Source organism: Salvia miltiorrhiza, chromosome 7, assembly GCF_028751815.1.
Source record: "Salvia miltiorrhiza cultivar Shanhuang (shh) chromosome 7, IMPLAD_Smil_shh, whole genome shotgun sequence".
NCBI classification, from domain to species: Eukaryota; Viridiplantae; Streptophyta; class Magnoliopsida; order Lamiales; family Lamiaceae; genus Salvia; species Salvia miltiorrhiza.
The window spans coordinates 17,535,711-17,555,697 of NC_080393.1; the positions used below are offsets into that span (position 1 = coordinate 17,535,711).

The 19,987-nt window shown below is 36.6% G+C and overlaps 3 protein-coding genes across 4 annotated transcripts; 2 read left to right on the forward strand and 1 right to left on the reverse strand.

The window, feature by feature from the left end:
* Positions 1 to 11,221: 11,221 nt before the first annotated feature.
* On the reverse strand, positions 11,222 to 12,649 carry LOC130995655 (uncharacterized). Its single transcript, XM_057921022.1, has 2 exons — positions 11,711 to 12,649; positions 11,222 to 11,631 (listed from the first exon to the last, which is right to left on the reverse strand). The coding sequence occupies exons 1-2, from the start codon at positions 12,263 to 12,265 to the stop codon at positions 11,419 to 11,421; spliced, it is 768 nt and encodes a 255-aa protein (XP_057777005.1). The 5' UTR covers positions 12,266 to 12,649; the 3' UTR covers positions 11,222 to 11,418.
* Positions 12,650 to 13,327: 678 nt separating this feature from the next.
* On the forward strand, positions 13,328 to 14,294 carry LOC130993910 (heavy metal-associated isoprenylated plant protein 8-like). Its single transcript, XM_057918946.1, has 4 exons — positions 13,328 to 13,424; positions 13,530 to 13,603; positions 13,782 to 13,872; positions 14,041 to 14,294. The coding sequence occupies exons 1-4, from the start codon at positions 13,328 to 13,330 to the stop codon at positions 14,292 to 14,294; spliced, it is 516 nt and encodes a 171-aa protein (XP_057774929.1).
* Positions 14,295 to 15,820: 1,526 nt separating this feature from the next.
* LOC130995656 (transcription factor TGA4-like) lies at positions 15,821 to 17,389 on the forward strand. 2 transcript variants are annotated; one of them, XR_009092236.1, is made up of 3 exons: positions 15,821 to 16,455; positions 16,798 to 17,024; positions 17,099 to 17,389. XR_009092236.1 is itself a non-coding variant. In XM_057921023.1 (3 exons), exons 2-3 carry the CDS (start codon positions 16,899 to 16,901, stop codon positions 17,252 to 17,254), a joined length of 282 nt encoding a protein of 93 aa, XP_057777006.1. In that variant the 5' UTR covers positions 15,828 to 16,455; positions 16,798 to 16,898; the 3' UTR covers positions 17,255 to 17,389. The 2 variants fall into 2 exon arrangements, 1 of the variants encoding a protein (XP_057777006.1); XM_057921023.1 differs by having other exon boundaries at positions 15,828 to 16,455.
* The last annotated feature ends 2,598 nt before the right edge of the window (positions 17,390 to 19,987 follow it).

The following is a 19,987-nucleotide window of genomic DNA, read 5'->3' on the forward strand; positions in this document are numbered from 1 at the left end:
ACAATGGCGGTGGAGAAGAGAGAGAGAGAAGAGTGGGACCCACTAAAAATTATTTTTTTTAAAAAAAAAGAAAACAGCGTTTTGGCACCGTTTAACGGATGGACTTATTTGCACCCATCTTTCGGAAGTTCAGGGAGGTCAACGCGCTTTGACCGAGTATAGGGGACTAAAGGCTCTAGGGGGTGTAGTTCAGGGGCTAATTTGCACCTTTGCCTTTATTTTTTTACACAAGCATATTATTATGGTTGGTGAGCATATATGTCATGTCACCACGTTGGAATTCGGTGATATAGTTGTTAGGTCCAGAGGGTCTCGAATAGGTGTATGGAGGGGGGAATACACCTATAGCCTATTTTTGACTTAATCTACTGACCTCAATCAGAGGGATCTCAGTTAGAGATCAAAACGAAACTTTGCACGCAAACAAGGACTCCTGTTTTACTGAAATCAGTTTTGACTAACAGGGTTGACGACTGATACTGAAAGCTCTTCAGTAATGAGTTATCAGTTAAGTTACTGGAACTTAACTGATCCAAGTAAGGGCTTCAGTCGTGTTTGCAAAGATACAGATGATATCACTCTTCCTTACTATCAGAGGATAGTTCAGTCAGATTGATATCATACGCAGCGGAAATTAAACTTAGTTTCGTAATAGCCTCGGTGGAGCAAGTTGTTGGATTAAGGTTTCTCTTTGCTATTAGTCAGTGTTCAGTTTTATCAATAGAAATAACACAAGTAAGAATGTAAAACTGAAAGCTGTAAATAACACAGAGACTTTTACGTGGTTCGGAAAAATCCTTTCCTACATCCACGGCTGGTTGATCAGACCAACAATCCACTCCGCAAGTGCTTCACTGGTGCACTGCAAACCGTACCCGTGTGCTTGTCTGGTGCACACAACCGTAAACTGAAGAAAACCCTTCTTCAGCACCCACACACCTCGCGTAGGATTTCCCTGCTAAGCACACCTCGTGCTCAGACTTTTCACTCAGAGTTCAGAGTACCTTCCTGAACTCCGAACCACTCAAACACTCTTATGGGGGGGAGGTTTGAACGAGTGTCAACTATACTTACAAAGAACAAGTTCTTTGAAGCAAGTTTGACCTTTGGCTTCTGGGTAAACAGATATATGCCTAGGGTCTAAGAGAATGTATGTAATCAGCAGTGACTGATTTTGGCTTTGGAATTCTCATCTTCGATTCAAGCTTTGGGGCGGTTAAGCTTTAGGCTGAGTAGCAATTTCGGCAGAGCTTCAGCTTATGTCGTTGAATCGGTGAAGGTTGAAGTGATCCTCGAGCGCTATTTGTAGGAGAACTCTTGAATAGATCCGTTGGCGTAAATCGTCCTCAAGATTTCTTCCGTTGGAGAGCAATTCGAATTTGGGCTGAGGCTTCAATCTTCGAGGTTCCTTGTCTGTGTGGAAACGGCTCTCTTTGATGGACATGAGATGTGACATCTCTGAAAAGTAACCACCAGATAGGAATGACCTCTGCAGAGATAAGATATTCTGAGATCTCTGCATTTAATGCGACCGTAATTGTGCGTACGTGGCTTCCTCTGAACGTTGGAAGATCAGTCCTAGGAGGAATGTTCAACTGATACTTGACTTTAGTATCAGTCCTTTGCGCGCATTAAATAATCAGTCTTCAACTGATTCTTCAACTGATACTTCAGTTGGTATCTGCAGTCTTCAGTCTTCAGTCTTCGTTCTTCAGTCTTCAGTCTTCAGTCTTCGACACCGCAACTAAACTAGAAATGAACTCTAACACTTGAGTTCAAAACGATTCTAGTCTATTACATATAAGTCCTATGAATTTTGGTATCATCAAAACAAGGGTTAGGATATTCCACAAGGTTCCCAACAATAGTAAAATAAAAAAAATAATTGAGTAATTTAATATAAATTTAAAATTGGCGTGCAAAATGTTTTTTTTTCATTATTTTTTAAAATTATATTAACTTTATGAATTGAGCTTCATTTGTGACTTAGGCATCTTAGAATAGTCGTTTAAGGTACCCGTACTCATTTGAAGGCAAGTTTTTATGAGTGGGCGTCATCTTTTAGTGGCGAATTAATTCATGATTATTATATTTGATTTTGCATACCATGGTTAATGAATGCTACTAAGCGTGATTTTCTTATATCTTTCACTTTATATACTTCATCCGTCCAATGAAGCATGACACACTTCTTTTCAATACGAGAATTAAGAAATTGATATTTTGTATGTTAAGTGTGGTAGGTGAAAAAGTGAAAATGTGAATAAAGGGTAAATTTTTTACTATTTTTAGAAACATATCATGCTTCGTGGAACAGACCAAAAAGAAAACTGTGTCATGTTTCGTGGGACGGAGGGAGTATTTCTCTAATATTTTATGTAAATAATAAATGACATTTAGTGTTGAAAATACTTTTTGAAAAACATTAGTGAGGGATGATATTGGTGGTTTTATAACATGAAGAACTGTAGTGGTTGGGTTGTTGATTTCAATTGAGAAAGAGGAAACTATCGTGAAGGGTCTTCACGATAGCTTTCAGCTTTAAAAAGTTTTTATGTTTAGGTTAAGATTTAAGATATGCAAATTTGATTTGATATGTAAATAATATGTTACTAATTAATGAGATATGGTAATCGTTTTTTATTAATGTAAACTACAACAATATCCTCTTAATATTTGGACGTGTATTTAAGGGCTAGAAAATAGGATGTAATCAGGCCCTACGATCTAGATAAATGAATGATTGAGAGCGGTTCCTATTTTATACAAACAAATATGTTCTATTTTAGCCATCTCATATATATATATATATATATATATATATATATATATATATATATATATATATAGGGTAGGGTTAATATAAAAATCCCTCTTAAGATGAAAACTAGGAACCAATTTAAAGCCATTGATTTAAATAAAATAGAGGACTGAGATTAAACTACAGATGCACAATTTCGATTGCATAGATGCACAGTTTCAATTGCATAGATGCACAATTTAGATTTGTTTGAGTATTTTGCATTGTTGGTTTCAATTGCATAAATTACATATTTTTTAAGTGCACAGTAAAATATAATAGATGCACAGTTTCTTTTGTTGACTAAATCCTAACCATTAGATCTAATATTTAAAAGGTCAAGATTAGGTTTCTAGTTCTCATTTTAACAGAGGTTTTTATTAGAACCTCTTCCTATATATATATATATATATATATATATATATATATATATATGGTGCGGTTATAGTGAGAACCACAATTATCGTAAGAACATAAGAACCAATAAAATTACTGCATCTGCTATACAAATTAATGCATCCGCTATTAAATTTAATGCATCCGAAAAAAATAATTTTTTTGCTCCCTTCAGGATTCGAACCCAGCACCTGCATCCATCCACCAAGATGATGCATCCACCGTAGATCTTGATGATCGAATGGCTTAAAATGGTTCTCCGTTCTTATTTTATTAGTGGTTCTTATTTGAACCTCTCCCTATATATATATATATATATATATATATATATATATATATATATATATATATAGGGTTAGGTTCAATGAAAAAGGCCTAAATATAAGAAAGAAGAGAGAAGTAATCTCATCCGTTGATCTTATCTAATCTAACGGACATGATTTATTCACGCCATGTTCAACGGATTTTTTCGTTGAACATTCGTGAATATATACAATATTTTTGGGGGTTCTGGGTTTCGACCCCCCATATGTTCAACGAAAAAATCCGTTGAACATGGCGTGAATAAATCATGTCCGTTAGATTAGATAAGATCAACGGATTAGATTACTTCTCTCTTCTTTATTACATTTAGGCCTTCTTCATTGAACTTTAGCCTATATATATATATATATATATATATAGGGGAAGGCTAAAATAAAAATCAAAGTTAGACTATAAAATAGGAACCATTTTCAGCCCTTGGATCATCAAAATCTACGATTAATTCATCACCTTGTTGGAATAATTCATGATCCTATATAAATATATATATATATATGCACTCCGGTGAGATTGTTATTTTTCGTGAAATTATAAGTACAATGAATAAGGCAGTAAATAATGATGAATAATGATATTAAAAAAATGGGTTAATTGCATATAATATCACGAACTTTGCTCAAAATTCATTTTCCCCATGATCTTTAAAAATCCCATGTTTTATCAAAAGTGGCGCTGATTGCTTCCTGTTTCCAATCTTCTGAACTTGTGTGCCGATTGTTGGTGTCGGTGCTTCGCCCACATCTTCTGCTGATTGTTGGCCGGCACTTCGCCGAGAAATACGCCGATAACTTGTGGTGTGACAGAATCAGCATATTTAAGTTCTTTTAATTGAATTGGCTGATTCCTGCCATTGCTTCCACTCAATTCTTCAACTGAAACAACAACAAGATCAACAAGAACAGCCGGGATAGTTGGTGGATCTTCATCATCCACAACTCAGATAAGGAAGGAAAGGTCACTAGCTAGGAGTGGAGTGGGTGTACTACAAAGTGAAGTAACTGGAAACATATATTTGCTAATGAAAAAAAACAATCGTGGGGAAATTGAACAAATGTCAAAGTATTTGATTAAAAAATAGAATTTTTAAAGACCGTGGGGAAAATGGATTTTAGGCAATGTTCGTGATATTATATGAAATTATGCAATCAACCCAATCGAACGCAGCGTTTCATTTTCCGGGATGGCGTGTGCCGGCGAGCCACATCAGCGCCACACAGATTCAGATTTGAGGGGAAAAAATCGTGGAGAAATTGAACAAATGTCAAAGTATTCGATAAAACATGGATTTTTTAAAGATCGTGGGGAAAATGAATTTCGGTCAAAATTCGTGATATTATATGCAATTAACCCTAAAAAAATTGGCAAAATTTTCGCTTTCTCCAAGATTTGAATCCTGGTAAAAAATTTCGTCAACACCTACAAATCAATCTAAGATCTCACCACATATAAGAGGATCTCATTGGAACGCTCCCCTATATATATATAGGACAAAATTTTAAAGAAACGCAAATATAGGCAGAGAAAGGAGACGGAATCTCAACCGTTGATCTTATCTAATCTAACGGTCAACGTTTATTCAACGCGAAATTTTGTTGAACATGAACATCCATCGAACCCCCCAGCCCCCAAAAGTTCAACAAAGTATTCGTACGTTCAACAACATTATCTGTCACGTTTAATGTTTCTGATTTTTCTGTATAAGCTCTGTTTCTGTAGAACGCGATCCTATATATATATATACACATAGAAGAGAGAGAGAGAGAGAGAGAGAGAAGCTGGCTATATAGATACCTTAAGTCTAGATAATATATTGATCTGAAAAAATTGATGATTGAGAAATTTTCACATTTTTTAGTTATTCACGTATTTTTAAGGGAATAAAATATAATTGTCTCTTAGATATATGAGGAGAGAGATGGGAAGAAGACAAAGAGAAAAAAGAAGACGCAGACGATACATCGTAGTACTCGTGGATTCGATACCACAAACTGCACCATCATCATCTTCGTCTTCTTCTTTGAACCAAATTGCCGCAAAACCCACAAGCAAATCCATAAACGCGCTGACGGTGAATCCATAACTCATCTTACGATCATCCATTAGTAGATACCGCAACAACAATTAGGTGTGTGCATTCGTTTTTTGGTTCAATGTTTGGCTAATATCGAACTAAATCAAATTTATATTCATATTAAAAAAAAACCCGATTTTTTTAGAATAATGGTATAATCAAATCGAAAAATTGAAATAACTTAATAAAACCTGAAAAATCCGAAAAATCGAAAGAAAATAAATTGAAATTACATTGTACTCCCTCCTCCCTTCAAAATTTGCATCACCTTTTGGACACGATTTTTAATAAATGTTAAATAAATGCGTTGTGTGTGAAGAAAGAAATCCACTTTATTGCAATGTTATGTGGTGAGTTAGTGTTCAAAAATGAAAAATGCATGCTCTTGAGACATACAAAAATGCTAAAAATGCATACTTTTGTGAAGTCCACTTACGGATCCTTTGATTCCGGTGCCATCACCATGCTGCACATGAACTATCGCGGCCGCGACGGTTCTCTCACTATCAATTGCTTTCTTCCGATCGAGCTCATCTTCTCCGACTAAAAGATTTGACTTTAGATTTGACGATTATCTCTATAAATCAACACGAGTGTTTTTTAGCATGTGTTATCTTCACTCATATATTCTATGATAAACTTCCCAAAGAATCACTCATTATAAAATAGCTCCAAGTCGAGTATGCTTAATTTGAAATTTCTTTCATATGTTATTCAAAAAGAAGATGCATATTATTTTCCAATACTTTAACAATTATGTTTGGTAAGTAAAATCCAGTGTTATCAGAAAAGTGTAACCTATTTAGACAGGACAGTGGCGCTTTCGTTAAAAATTATGACCAAAATTAGTTAGGTGAGATAGATGCACTCCAATCCCTATGAAAAGCCCACTATTGCTTAAGAACAACTAAGGATCTGATCGGTGTTGGTAAACAATTAACTGTCCATTTTTACCTATAAGAAGTAGATTCAAAATTTTGATTTCTCATTTATTAGAATTAGGCACACATCACTCCTTAAAAGAGTTTATAAAAATAGAAATTCACCATATAATAATACGATCTGATTTCTCACTTATTAGGATTAGGCACATCACTCCTTAAAAGAGAAAATTCACCATATAATATTATCAATTGAATTGAAGCTCTTTTATTATTTTGCGATCCTTAATACGATTAGTAAGTTCTTTATTAATTTGTGATCCTACATAATACCTCTATAATTCTTTTATTTTTATTTACTTAATTTTTAAATTTATGCCCTCTTAATTTTATGGGATGAAGGATGTAGATTAAGATGAAGTAAAAGTGGAGGGAGAGAGATATTAATTATGGAAATTAAATTTGGTCTATATGATTAGGTGTTTGATGCGAGATTTAAAAAATACGATATCTAATTTTTTTAATAATATTTAATTATAATATATGGATTGTAAATTTAATTAACCTTTCTTATAATTCAATTTATTTACATACTACTATTTTTTATATATAATAAAAAAATTAATTGCCAATTGATTCAGTAAAAGGATATATTAATATAACTTAATAATCATTTTAGTTCAATTTATTTAGAGAAATAACAATTCTAGAAAAAGGAGGTAATCCGATTTATACATAATTTAGGCTATGAGTTGAATATATGAGTTGATCGCTAAATTATTGCAACCAATAAAACATGCACACAATGACTTGTAACTTTATTAACCAAATGTTGAAAGGATGTGCATATTTCATACTCATCTACCAATAATTTCATGATACTAAAAGTAAAGCTAAACTGAATGCAAATGGATGGAAGAATTTGAGTCAATGTAATTTAAGCGAGCTAATCTTTTATTATTGTATTATTAGTAGATTAAGTATGAGCCCACTCTTCATTTTTAATATAGGCCATGAATTAGCCCAAACCCTTCTCTTTTTCTTCACTGCACAAATTGAAACCCTCTCTCCTTTCCGTTTTCAGAGAGGTTCAAAAAAAGGTATTTCGACATTGATTGAGTGAATTTGTTGGTTTCATTACTGAAATCCTTGTTTATGACTAAAATTGTTGCTCAAATTACATCTGAAATTTTGAAATTGTTGTTGAAATCATGTATATTTAGATAATGCCTGAAATTTTGGAGAAAAAAACTGTCAAATTTTTTACCGATATTAATGATAGAAAACTGTGTTTTCATATAATATATAGATTATTTGTTAATTTTTTGAAGAGCCAATCATTCACCGGCTATTCTGTTTTTATGTCTATAATAAAGATATCATTATTGTTACCTCAAAAAAAAAAAAGATATAATTATTGTCTCACGTTAATTTTGCTCGCCGTAATTGTAACTTTTAATAAGGTTTTCGACATCAAATTCAGTACCATGGTCACTTTTATTGTTTATCAGTGGATATCTTACTAATACTGCAACAAAATGTTTCTATAGTGACATAAGTTTTTATAAATAATAATATAACTAAATAAAATTATATAGTTGAATAGTTTTTATGTGTGTCTTAAAAAATAAGAAAAATGTAACTAAATTTAATAATATTTGAAAATATAATTATTTTTATGACATATAAAAAATAATTATTTTTGTGACATGTGAATATGTAGCAAATTTTATAATAATATAATTTATAATTAGTTATTTGAAACAAATAATTTTATTAATTGATAAAGTAATATAATACTCCCTTCATCCCATAACAATATAACATGTGTGATGAGGACGGTATTCGGGACTTTGGCCTCCCCGATAAGAATATCCCGAATACCCCATCTATCCAGAAGGAGCTCTATCAAGTCAGAGCAGAATATAACCCCTTTGAGGTAGGGCAGAGCTGAACTGCCATTTCAGAGTAGAGCCCAATGTATGAAGGGAGTAAGCTCGGTCGTCTCAGAGAATAAAATGCGATCTGGAATAATTGGCAAGCTGCCGCAAAGCTGATGTGCTTTTCAGAGCAGTGAAATACGGATGAAAAGTAACTTTGTACTAAGGGAAAGTAGTGCACCTGCAAGGCAATCATTATAACTGAATGGCAGGCGACCACTGTCCTCCTTTTTGCAAGGACCGCCACCCTTAACTAACAATTTGTCGGCTAACGTGGAAGATTCGTTAAAGTAGAAAAAACTCCCTTGCCCTCAGGCGTGAGAAAGAAAAAGAATGAGAATGACAGAAATACCCTCCCGTACTCGGAATAGAAAATACTAAGATGCCCCCCCCCCGCCATGTAGCCTATAAATAGCACTAGTATCAGCTCATACAGACGCTTGGTTTTTGAATGTTTTACCTGATCCAATGTCAGCTAGTTCTAAAATAACGCTCTAAGCATCCCCATTCATAAAAAAATACGACCGTTGAGAGGAGGAAACGAAGAAAGAAGGAACGAGAAGGACGTCGAGCACGTAGAAGGGCACATCGTTGAAGTAACCGAACTCACCAGTGTCAAATATCCGTCAGAACCAGGTTACAATGTACTAATAAAAATAGTAAAAATCAGTTGTAGAAACCATCTTCACCAATGTGTCTTAATCGTTTTCGACACGTAAATTTATGCGAGTGTGTTTTACTACATAAAGTGTGTTAGCCCATATGATTAAAGCTATATTAATCACATTTTATTTTTTAATTTATTTTTACTGTTATATCAATTAATTTTCATTAAATTACACAATTAATTTAATAAAGTGGGAAAAAAAGAATCTCAAGAAAGCAATGGATACACTACAAAAGAACGCCAAAATACCGACGGCGGAGCTGCCGCCGACAATTACCGGCGGCACAACGACGGCAAACAAGCCGACCCACCTTTTCTATTTTACCGGCGGTGAGTAAACTGCCGGTGATCACCGGCAGTGTGCCTCCGGTAATTGTAAAATCATTTAATTTATTGTAAATTTTAACTGAGCTATTAATTAAAATTGCCGCCGGTAATTACCGACGGCATTTTGCCTCTGCTATTAGTAAATTAAAATTCGCAGATCCCCTTTCTTCACGCCGCATAGCACACAAACCCCCTTCCCCCATTCTTCACGCCGCACCCCCCTTGCTCGCCGATCCGCCGTACCCCAGCCGCCGCCGGCCAACCACCACCCCTGCAGGTCCTCCATCCTTGGCCGTCCGGCGCTGTCGGAGATGCGAGAGAGAAAAGAAGGACAGATCCGTTGCCGAAAACGCGAGAAAGGGATGAGGGGGACGCGAGCGGCGGCGGCAGTGGCGCTCCATCCTTGGTCGTCCGCAATCAGAGATGCGAGAAAGAGAGGGAGGACAGATCCGTTGCCGAAAATGCGAGAGAAGAAGGGAAGGCGAGCGATGGTGATGGCGCTCCATCCTTGGCAGTCCGAGCCGGTGGTTCTCGCCGAAAAATTGAAGGAATCCAGCTGGAGAAGTTGACTAGAAAAAAAAAACGTTTAACAGCGTTAAACTGCTGTTAAACTCGTGGGTTTAGTTGTACCTTTTTCTCGGTAGTTCAGGGAGGTCAACGCGCATTGACTGAGTATGGGGGGCTCAACGCTCTAGGGGTGTCGAGTTCAGGGACCAATCTACACCTTTGCCGTTTAATCAATTTCTTAAGGATCTTCTCCTTTTGGGATAGAAATTGATTATTTCTTAAGGATCTTCTCCCAACAAATTATTGTTTTAAATTTAATTACTTTGTTTTTTTATTGCTTTATATGTATTGTATTATTGCTTCGACATTGGGGGGCCGGGTAGACCTAGTATAGGCTTAGTAAATTAGGACAACTATGGTCACTACTCCGAGAGCATCGTCCAAAACACTCTATCCGCATTATCCATGTTCCTCACTCTCATAGTCCCACCCTCCGATTGAGTTGCGGTAGGTGACATGCACTGAATCCACGTTTTCAAAATTCGATACGGCGGCGTGGGTCTTCTAAGGGGAGCGACGTTTCATCACAGTGGAAGGTGACATACCCATTCATCCAAGGGAGAATGTAGCATAAGAGTCGAACCACTGATCGGAGAATAGAGGTGTTGCGTCTGAATCAATCCATTTATCGGAGGGGAGAGCGTAGCATCTAAATCAACGATTTCATCTAAGAGAGATTATATAACATGATCACCAACCAACACGGCTCAGAAAATTGGATTTAGGGCTACTGAATTGAAGATTATATTTTATCACGACAACGTGGGGCAACAAAAGATTAAGAAAAATATCAAAGAAGGAAAGTCCAGAGGAGCAATAGCGTAGGAAAGAGAAAATTCGTTGATTCAAATGAGAAGAGAAGAGCGGCGGCGTTCATAATCGAAAATAGAAATAAAAGTATTAGAATGAGAATAATTAAAATTGCTTAATTTAATTAAATGAACTGTTAAATAAATAAAATTTAAAGCCGGCCCTAACTATTAAATAAAACACTTGTTATGAGATGACCAAACAGGAAATAAGACCCTTATTTGTGAATGTGTGACACATTCACACCCACACATTTCTTGACGTCGCTAAAATTTTGTAATACTCACTTAATGTCACTAGAATTTTGTAATACATCACTTAATGTCACTAAAATTACGTTATCGTTTGATAATTTTGCTGTAATGTAATCTTGGGAGGTTAACTTCCACTCGAAATAGTTAGTAGTAGCACACAAAAGTAGCTAGCATGTTGGTGACATGAAATCGAAAGTAAACAAATTCCACATAGTAGCTCAAAAATCCCCATTCACGAAAGGCTAGTTAATTCAAAAGCAATCAAATGGGAGCAAAATACAAGTAGATACATTCATTAGTCGCCAAAACGAAACTACCAACTTCTTACAATGCAACTTCACACACACACACACCACTAGAGAAAGAGAGAGAGTTTGATAATCAATCAGCCTTTTTGTCTGATTTAGGGGATGCATTCAACTTAGCGGAAGCCTTATCATGAGCCATCTTGGCCTGCGTCTCGTCTCTCTCTTTAAAATACCTCTCAAACGCCCGCGGCAAAAACCGCGGTATCAGAAAGCAAAACAAATTCACTGAGAAATAAGCCATATTCAACGCCGCCAACCACCTCCCAAACCAGAACCACCCCACCTCCTGAAACACATCAAAAAATCAATTCATCGCCAATTCATGTTCATATATATAAGAAGATGCCATGCAATGGGTAGCTTACGCTTAATTGGGCATTAGCAGGGAGTGTTTTGTTGACCCACACGTCGTTGATCCAATCCAGCACCACGAAGATCCGGCGCACCGTGTAGAGCATGGGCACCAGCGCCCTCACCGGCGGCGAGAAGAGCGACAGCCCGCTGATGATGTTCTCCGTCAGTATCTGAAACGACAGCAGGAAGAGGTGCGGCGTCGCCGACCGCACCGCGTGCTCGTCCCCCCGGGCGAACCCCCCCAGCACGTACGCCAGCGGCAGGAACAGCCCCACCGTCGTCCCCGCCACCACGTACACCCGGAACACCCGGCTGCCGTGGAATATCTCCGCCGACTCCCCGCCGCCCTTCCCCGCCGACGGGAACACGAACCGCGACAGCGCGATCAAGTAGGCCGAGGCCAGCGCCGGGAACACCAGGTCCAGGAGCGGCACGAGCCCGCTCGCCGAGAAGATCATGATGAAGGCCACCAGCTGCAGCTCGATCACGCGGAGGGACCCCATCACGCCGCCCGCCGACGCCGGCTGCTGCTTCGGCGCTGCCACGCCTACGGACACGCCCGACATTCTTAATTACCTAATTGATGATCTGTATCTGTAGATGAGAATTGTAATCACAGAAATGCATGAATCGAGTGAAGAAACGTACGAGGATCGGAGAAGAGATACATAAAATAAAATAAAAGAAAAAGAGGAGAGCTGAGTAAGTTGATGAGATCCTGAGAAAATGCACCGAAACTAAAGATTGTAGGTCACGTGGAGATATACTATGGGGCCACGTGTTCCACTACTAATACGTGGCGCCATCCTAAGTCACCACTCACTACTCACGGATTGGGCCCCTTGTGCTGGGCTTCATTTTCTTCACACATGATTGGGCCTTCAAACAACCTACAATCTTTGATGTGGTGACTATCAAACAAGGCTCACAAATAATTCATCACATTCTATTTTTAATTCCTTTTCCACTGTATAAAGAAATGGATACATCTCATATTTCCATCTCAACCCCAAAACACATCGATCCCTTTCTTTTGGAATTCCACAAAGAATTTATATATTTTCTTCAACTATTGATTTAATTGCATGCTTTAGTTCACATTTCTTCTATTTTCATTATTTTCTTTTAAATAGTCGCAGTTGTCGTCAGTTCACGAATTTGTCATTTGATTAGGGGATATAGTCACATTCTTAATGTGAAATTATGGCTCCTAAATCATTTGTTAACTGTGCCTAGGCAGAAAATCATATGCTAATATGTCTATGCTTTTTTTCTTCTCATACAAAAAAAGATCACAAAAAACACAGCACGCGAGGTCATACCGTATATAGAGTTGAAGTCTAAAAATGGGCAAATTTGTATGAATCGGTCACGCAAATATAAATATGACTACAAATAGCGTAAAAAAAATTAGCATGCGGGCGTTGCTATAGCTCCTAAATCCTTATAATATATCTCAGCATTTTTCCAAGTGAAAATCATTAGTCTTAGAAGCTAAGGTAAATAATTTTCCAAAAATTTGTTTTTTCTCTCAAGGCAGGCTTTAACTCGATCAACTTTCTTATATAATTTTTTTATTACAGCAGAATTATTAGTTTGTTGAACGTTGAAGAGCAAATAAGTGGAAAATGGAAGACTATCCAAATGGAGTGATCATTTTGCGCGTTTATATTCATTGTGATGGCTGCCGAGATGAAGTGCTCAAATATCTTCGTGGATACCAAGGTTTGTACAAATCAAGGACATATATATATATATATATATATATAGTGTGTGTGTGTGTGTGTGACCATACATATTGTGTTGTGTGTGTGTATATTTGTTTTGTAGGTGTTGAGGGGGTTGAGATTGATGCCAAGAATCAGAAAGTGATAGTTAAGGGAGAAAACGCCGATCCTATCAAAGTGGCTGAGAGATTAAGGAAGAAAACTAGAAATATGTTGAACTCATTCATCCTAAGCTTGCTATTGTTAAACAAGAGAACAAGGAGGAGGAGAATGTGGAAGTCCCTTCAAATTTTAGTATTTTTCTTCTCTGTATTTAATTTACCTCATCATTTTACCCTTTTGTTTTGCTTCTCAGCCTCCTAATGTGATTGAAACTGTCTTGAAAATCAACATGCTTTGCGATGGCTGCGCGAAAGAGGTCAAGTGTTGCATCCACGGCATGGAAGGTAGCGCGTTTTTCTACATGCTTCTACTAGAAAATTTTGATGCTATTTAACTAATGTGGATCAATTAATTAGTAGATTGTTCCAATTAATAGCTCATTGCATTAGTAGCAGTTGTCTTAAACATGAAGAGTTTTGTTGCAAAGAGATGATTGGAAATAATTGATTTAGGGGTGCAAATGGTTGATGTTGATGTGGAGAACAATCTGGTGAGGGTGAAGGGAAGCATGGATCCACATGAACTTGTGGAGTTGATCAGCAAGAATGGTGGAAGAAATGCAGAAATTGTGGAGCAAATTGATGAAGAATTCATTAATGGTGAAAGAGAGGGAGACTGCTGCCATTGCTATTGCTATGCTTCACAACTAGTTTATGAACCTCAACTATTTAGTGATGAGGATCCCAATTCTTGTTCTGTGGTGTGAAGATTTTATCAACTCACAAAAATGTAGATATTAATTAATCACATGATATTTGTTAGAGATAAGTGGCTAATTAATTAAGGCGTGGTTTGACATATACAAGGATAATGAAGGGTACAGAATTGGGGAGTTTAATTTCAATGTGTGTATATGGTATATATAAGTGATCAGATTCAGATTTAGTGTGGTGATGCTTGTAAACAAAGAATGATATTACCTAAATGGTTAGCAATGATTTCATCCTATGAATTATGATAGTATATCAGTTGTGGCAAACAAAATTGATTTTAGTCTTCTTGTTATAAACAACAAGCTGCATTATCATATCATATGGAATGGATACTGATAGGCACTCCTGCATTAAAAAGATTTAATCAGCTCTGAAAATTAAGACTTACATTTTTGGCCAAAAATTCATTTTTTAGTCATTATAAAGTGGTGACTGATTATTATATTTAAATCATCAAATCTTAGAATATCATGTGTAATAATATTCATTTAACTAAAACAACTAGTTTTTTCATCTTTACATATGTGTGTGTATACATACATAAACTCATATGTTGCCCAATAATAATGAACAACAATGATGTGGTAGTTCATGTCTATATTTTATTCTATTTATAATTTTTATTACCTTCTTTATGTCTTTCCACTACAAGAAAAATGCTAATAGACAACATGCGAAGCGTGTTATCTATTTGAAAATCGCATATCATAAATGTGGATGTAGTCTATTGAGGGCGCTAATAGACGCCGAACATGCGCATGTCGTCTATTATCTAATAGATGACTCGCTCGCGTCGGTTGTCTATTAGATAATAGACGACGTGCATGCGCATGTTGTCTATTAGTTGATAGACGACACGCACGCGCCTGTTGTCTATTATCTAATAGACATGCGTCCGTCGTCTATTCGTTGAATTTTTTAATTTTTTATTTTAATTTTGCAATTATACATAAATTTCCTCCTTGTCTTCTATGAGTAACATATTTGGAATTTTCCTATTAAGTTTCTTATTTTGTTATACTAGTATGCTCTCCCGTGCGATGCACGGGCGACAATATATTTATTTATTTTTAAAATTTTAAATTTTGTAAAAATATTAAAATATAATCATTTATGAGTAATGTTAATTGGTAATAAAAAATTATCACTACTACAAATTTGGTCTTTCTCTACATTGCATAGACTACGATTTTTTGTAAAATCCGTAGTCTATACTAATATACTACGTTTTTTACCATTACTGTAGTGTATGTGCTTGTTTTTTTCGTGATTATACACTACGATAACATAAAAAATGTAGTCTATCATAGGCATAGTCTACGGTTCTATCAATCGTAGTGTATGAGCGTGATTTTTCTTAGTTTTCTCTACATTTTTTCTTCATAACGTAGTGTATGTGTGTGTGTAGTTTTACTTTTCTCTACCGTCATCTTCAAACTGTAGTGTATGTGCGTGTGTATTTATACTTTTCTTTACGTTAATCTAGAAGCTGTAGTATATTAATAAAAATAAATTTATTTTTATTATAAAAAATGAATGGTCTATGTTTTAAATACATCTCTCTCTCTCCTTACGCTGAGAGCTCCTCATCTCTCTCGATATGTTTCCGGCGAGGAATCCGGCGCCGCAGCCGTCGACCATCTCTTTCATCTGAATCGTGCCCTAGCTCTTCCTCAAATCCTCTGGAAAAGGCGAAGATGAAAAGCCCCAATTTTTCTCCTTCATCTGAATCGTGCCCTAGCTCTTCCTCTGCCCAAATCGTCGCCGCCCTGCTACAACTTCCGGCGGCATCGCCGCCCTACGCGGCTCTGAAACTCCGGCAAAGTCGACGCCGTGCACCGGAGTGTCTTTCTCTCTCAATTCCCGTTCACAACAGAGCTCGTCTGCTGGCGAATGGAGCTCGCCCTTCTCTCTTTCCCCGTGGATCTCCGCCGCGAATAGCTCCGGTGAGGCCGGCTGTCGCCGCCTCTGAAATTGGCGACGCCAGCGCCGTCCCCTGCTCCACATCTCACATCCTCACTCACGCGCACCCGACGGAGGCAAGGGTCGTGCCCAGTCCTCCCATCACAAACCGCCGCCCTAGTTCGACGCCGCCTTTTCTCCTGCCGTTTCGGCAGCCATTCGCTATTGTTTTCGATTGTCTCATCGACAAAGGTTGGTCCCAACTGCCGATTCGGCAGCCATTCGCTATTATTTCCCCAATTTCTTAATCCAATTGCTCATTTTTTCCATTTTATTTTGGTTCTCATTTTGTTGTGAGCAAATGTTTGTCAGTTGAATTCATATGCTTAGTTGGTTGATTCAAAATGTGTGCTTTAATTGGTATAATTTTGAATTTAGTGAGGAGGATAGCAGATGGTTTATGGAGGCGATGCAAGGGCAGACAATTGATGTTATTAAGCGAATTGTGTTAAACGTAGTACTGTACTTTTGTTTCTAACACATGCTTTACACCCAACCTCTTGCACTTTTAATCATACATGTTTTTGGTGGTAGGTGGTTATGCCTCAGCTGCAGCCACTCACCGACCAGCAAACCGCCGATGTTGATAACTTGAAGCACTCGTGTATGCAGGCCGAGGACGCCTGTCGCAAGGGATGGAGAAGCTCCAGCAGACCCTCGCGCAGAGCGTCACCTTCCTGCATCCGGGAGCAGGAAACTACTGCTCCCAGGCCGCCTTTGCCCTCGAGAACTTGGAGTCTCTCGAGAGCTTCATAAACCAGGTGTGTTTTTTGTTTTATAATTTCGAATGCAGAGTGTATAATGGATACTAATGTGGTGGATTTTCGACGTACAGGCGGATCATCTGCGACAGCAAACTCTACAGCACATGTCGCGTATATTAACTACGCGACAAGCAGCCACCGGATTGGTTGCGTTCGGGGAGTATTTTCAGCGTCTGAGGACGCTGAGCTCGCTCTGGTCCGCCCGTTGCCCGGGCGAACCGGCATGATCGAAGCAGCATTAGGTACAAGTTCAACCACGGATATATATAAATATAAATATATAGTAGATGTGCTGTAAATGAGATAAATATTGTAGTTTTTGCTTAGGTGAGTATCAATTTACAATCCAACTCTTGCTTTAATTTTTTGTGCTGCTTCTTTCATATGTCGCCGATACACCCTCTGATGCTGTACTTTTGTTTCTGAACTCATACTGAACAGAGAATACCACTTGATTTTCTGAGTGATGAAAGATTCCGTTCGGCTGCTGAAAATTATGTTCGCCCCTTCTTGACGAAGGTACTCATTTGCAACTCTTGTATAGGCTGATATTTTGGAGCAGCTAATTCTTGAGCTGCAGCATACCATCAAGACAATGGGTGCATATCCTGGGAGGTCATTTAACCTGCTTCTATTTTAGTAATTTTTTTTGTTAGATTATGTGCATATCCTGGGAGGTGATTGCTTAGTTTTATCCTTTCTTTTTAGAGACATATTGGATTATTGCAATATGAATCATGATACAATGCAGTTGCAGTTGCTGATGTTGAAACTATTAGTGCTAACAAGGCCCAAATGTTTTGTTTTTGCTTTGGCTTTTCTTTTTTGATTTGTGAATACCGCAGTGGTGAAATTGTCCATCTGTGTACGATTCATTGATATGTTTTGTCTACCCAGATTAAAGCAAAAGGCACATTGATGGAAATGGTTGGTGCTGACTGGTTGAGATCTGACAAGAGAGAAGATGATCTTGGTGGCCGTCACGGGGGCATAGTTCAGGTCAGTGTTACTTTTTGCACTTTGCCTTTTATAAAATATAAATTATAGACATTCAGTCACCTCTTCAGAATTTGCCTCGAATCACTATTGCTATTGGTTTGTGTAAATGAAAATGAAACTATTTTTACCGTGCAGAAATATGCTGCTAAGGGGGGTCCCGAGTTCTTTTTTATTGTGAACATACAGGTGAGTTAATGGATTTTTCTATCTTGTTTTGAGCAATTCCTTTGTTGACTTCATCTCTTAAACTATTGAGATATATATCTCAATATATATCATGTGTTGTCATGATGTTAACATGTCTGTACATTCACACAATGTGGATTTTTCAGGATGCGTTACATGAAAGAAATTATTGAAGAGCTTATGAAGAATGGTCGCTTTTGCATATACATTCACATGTAAGTAATTTGTCTTAATTCTCAATTATACGTTTTTCATATAAAACAATAGTTTATCTTTTATAGTTTAACAATCGGAGTTATACTAACTAGGATATTGATGAAGTTTGTGTTGAGTGAGTGAATCTCATTCTTAGTCACATATAAAAAGTAGAGGTAATATTCTACAACTTTGGTTTATTAATATGGATTTGTGTTATAGATATACTAGTATAAGTTTATTTGGTCTATTGATTTTAATGAAAGAAATATACTTTTGAAATAATATATGTTGCAATTAGCTGGAATTTTGTTTGAAATGTAAGAAATGCTTGGTTGACATGATTGTTTTATATGTTTTCATGGCAAATCTTGTTTTAATTTTGTGCCAGGATATGCTGGAAATGAAGCAAGAACAGGAGACTTTTGCTGAATTTTCCACGAAGATTCTTCAACAATAGACTAGTAGATATTGTTTTGAAAAAAAATATTGTACACTTTGTTTTGTATATTTAATCTCATGTCGTTGTTAGCTTCATTTCAATGTACATTAACAGAATATGAAATATTGTGAAATTATATATGACAATTATAATTTTTTAGTGTATCAATATTTGTATTTCATTTTTTGTTAATTTTAAATAAAATAACAATAATTTTTAGTTGACGATAGCCAACCACTACGACAATAGGCGTAGAGTAAGATCACTAAATGTGTAGTCTTTAAATACTATAGACTACCATTTCTAGTTGACAAACCGTAGTCTTTTCTTTCAATACACTACAATTTCAAACAGAATTAACTACGGTTTCCACTGTAGTAATGATTACACATGGACTACGGTTTCCACACGTAGTATATGTGCGTCTAAAAGTGTAGTCTTAAGTAACTATAGACTACGTATATAAAAACGTAGTCTATATTGATGGGAATAGACTACACCATCTATCACTACGGTTATTAAATCACATAGACTACATATAGACTACGGTCTTAAACTGTAGTCTATGAGCTTTTTTGTAGTAGTGTATGTTAATTTAAATATTAATATTTGATTTAAAATAGTGTATAATAAAAATATTATCAACTTAATGAGTATAATACTAAATCTAATAATAATAATAATAATAATAATAATAATAATAATAATTAATTTTATAGTTTGTAAAGCGAATAATTTAAGACAATCTCGTTTTGAGCAAATAACACTAAACTGTTAATATAATAAATTTAATAGTCGTCATTTAATATAATAATTTTGGGTTCTTAAAAGTTCAAACTGTATCATTGTTTAAAGTTCAAATTTAAATAGTACAAAAGTAATTAAAAATCAAAAAAATATACACGGCTCAATCGAGTTAGTATAGATCCATCTAGATCCATCTGAAGATCTCCCTCGTGACCACCTCACCACCAATTACCCACCTTCCTCAAAGCCTTCCATACACCAGCTTCTCGGACATCATCATCACCCTCAAACCTCATTCAGTAGTTACAACTTCTTCCAGCCTTGGTCTACCAAGATTGCTGCATCACAAAGTATCCCTGCAGTTTATTTCTCCATCTATGGAGCTGCTGCT

Coding starts and splice junctions, on each gene's coding strand:
- LOC130995655 (XM_057921022.1), bottom strand. CDS start 12,265: ATGTCGGGCGTGTCCGTAGGCGTGGCAGCGCCGAAGCAGCAGCCGGCG. Junction 11,632..11,710: donor CTGCTAATGCCCAATTAAGC/GTAAGCTACCCA, acceptor GATGTGTTTCAG/GAGGTGGGGTGGTTCTGGTT.
- LOC130993910 (XM_057918946.1), top strand. CDS start 13,328: ATGGAAGACTATCCAAATGGAGTGATCATTTTGCGCGTTTATATTCAT. Junction 13,604..13,781: donor AAAACGCCGATCCTATCAAA/GTGGCTGAGAGA, acceptor TTTGCTTCTCAG/CCTCCTAATGTGATTGAAAC. Junction 13,873..14,040: donor TTGCATCCACGGCATGGAAG/GTAGCGCGTTTT, acceptor TAATTGATTTAG/GGGTGCAAATGGTTGATGTT.
- LOC130995656 (XM_057921023.1), top strand. CDS start 16,899: ATGGAGAAGCTCCAGCAGACCCTCGCGCAGAGCGTCACCTTCCTGCAT. Junction 17,025..17,098: donor TCGAGAGCTTCATAAACCAG/GTGTGTTTTTTG, acceptor TTCGACGTACAG/GCGGATCATCTGCGACAGCA.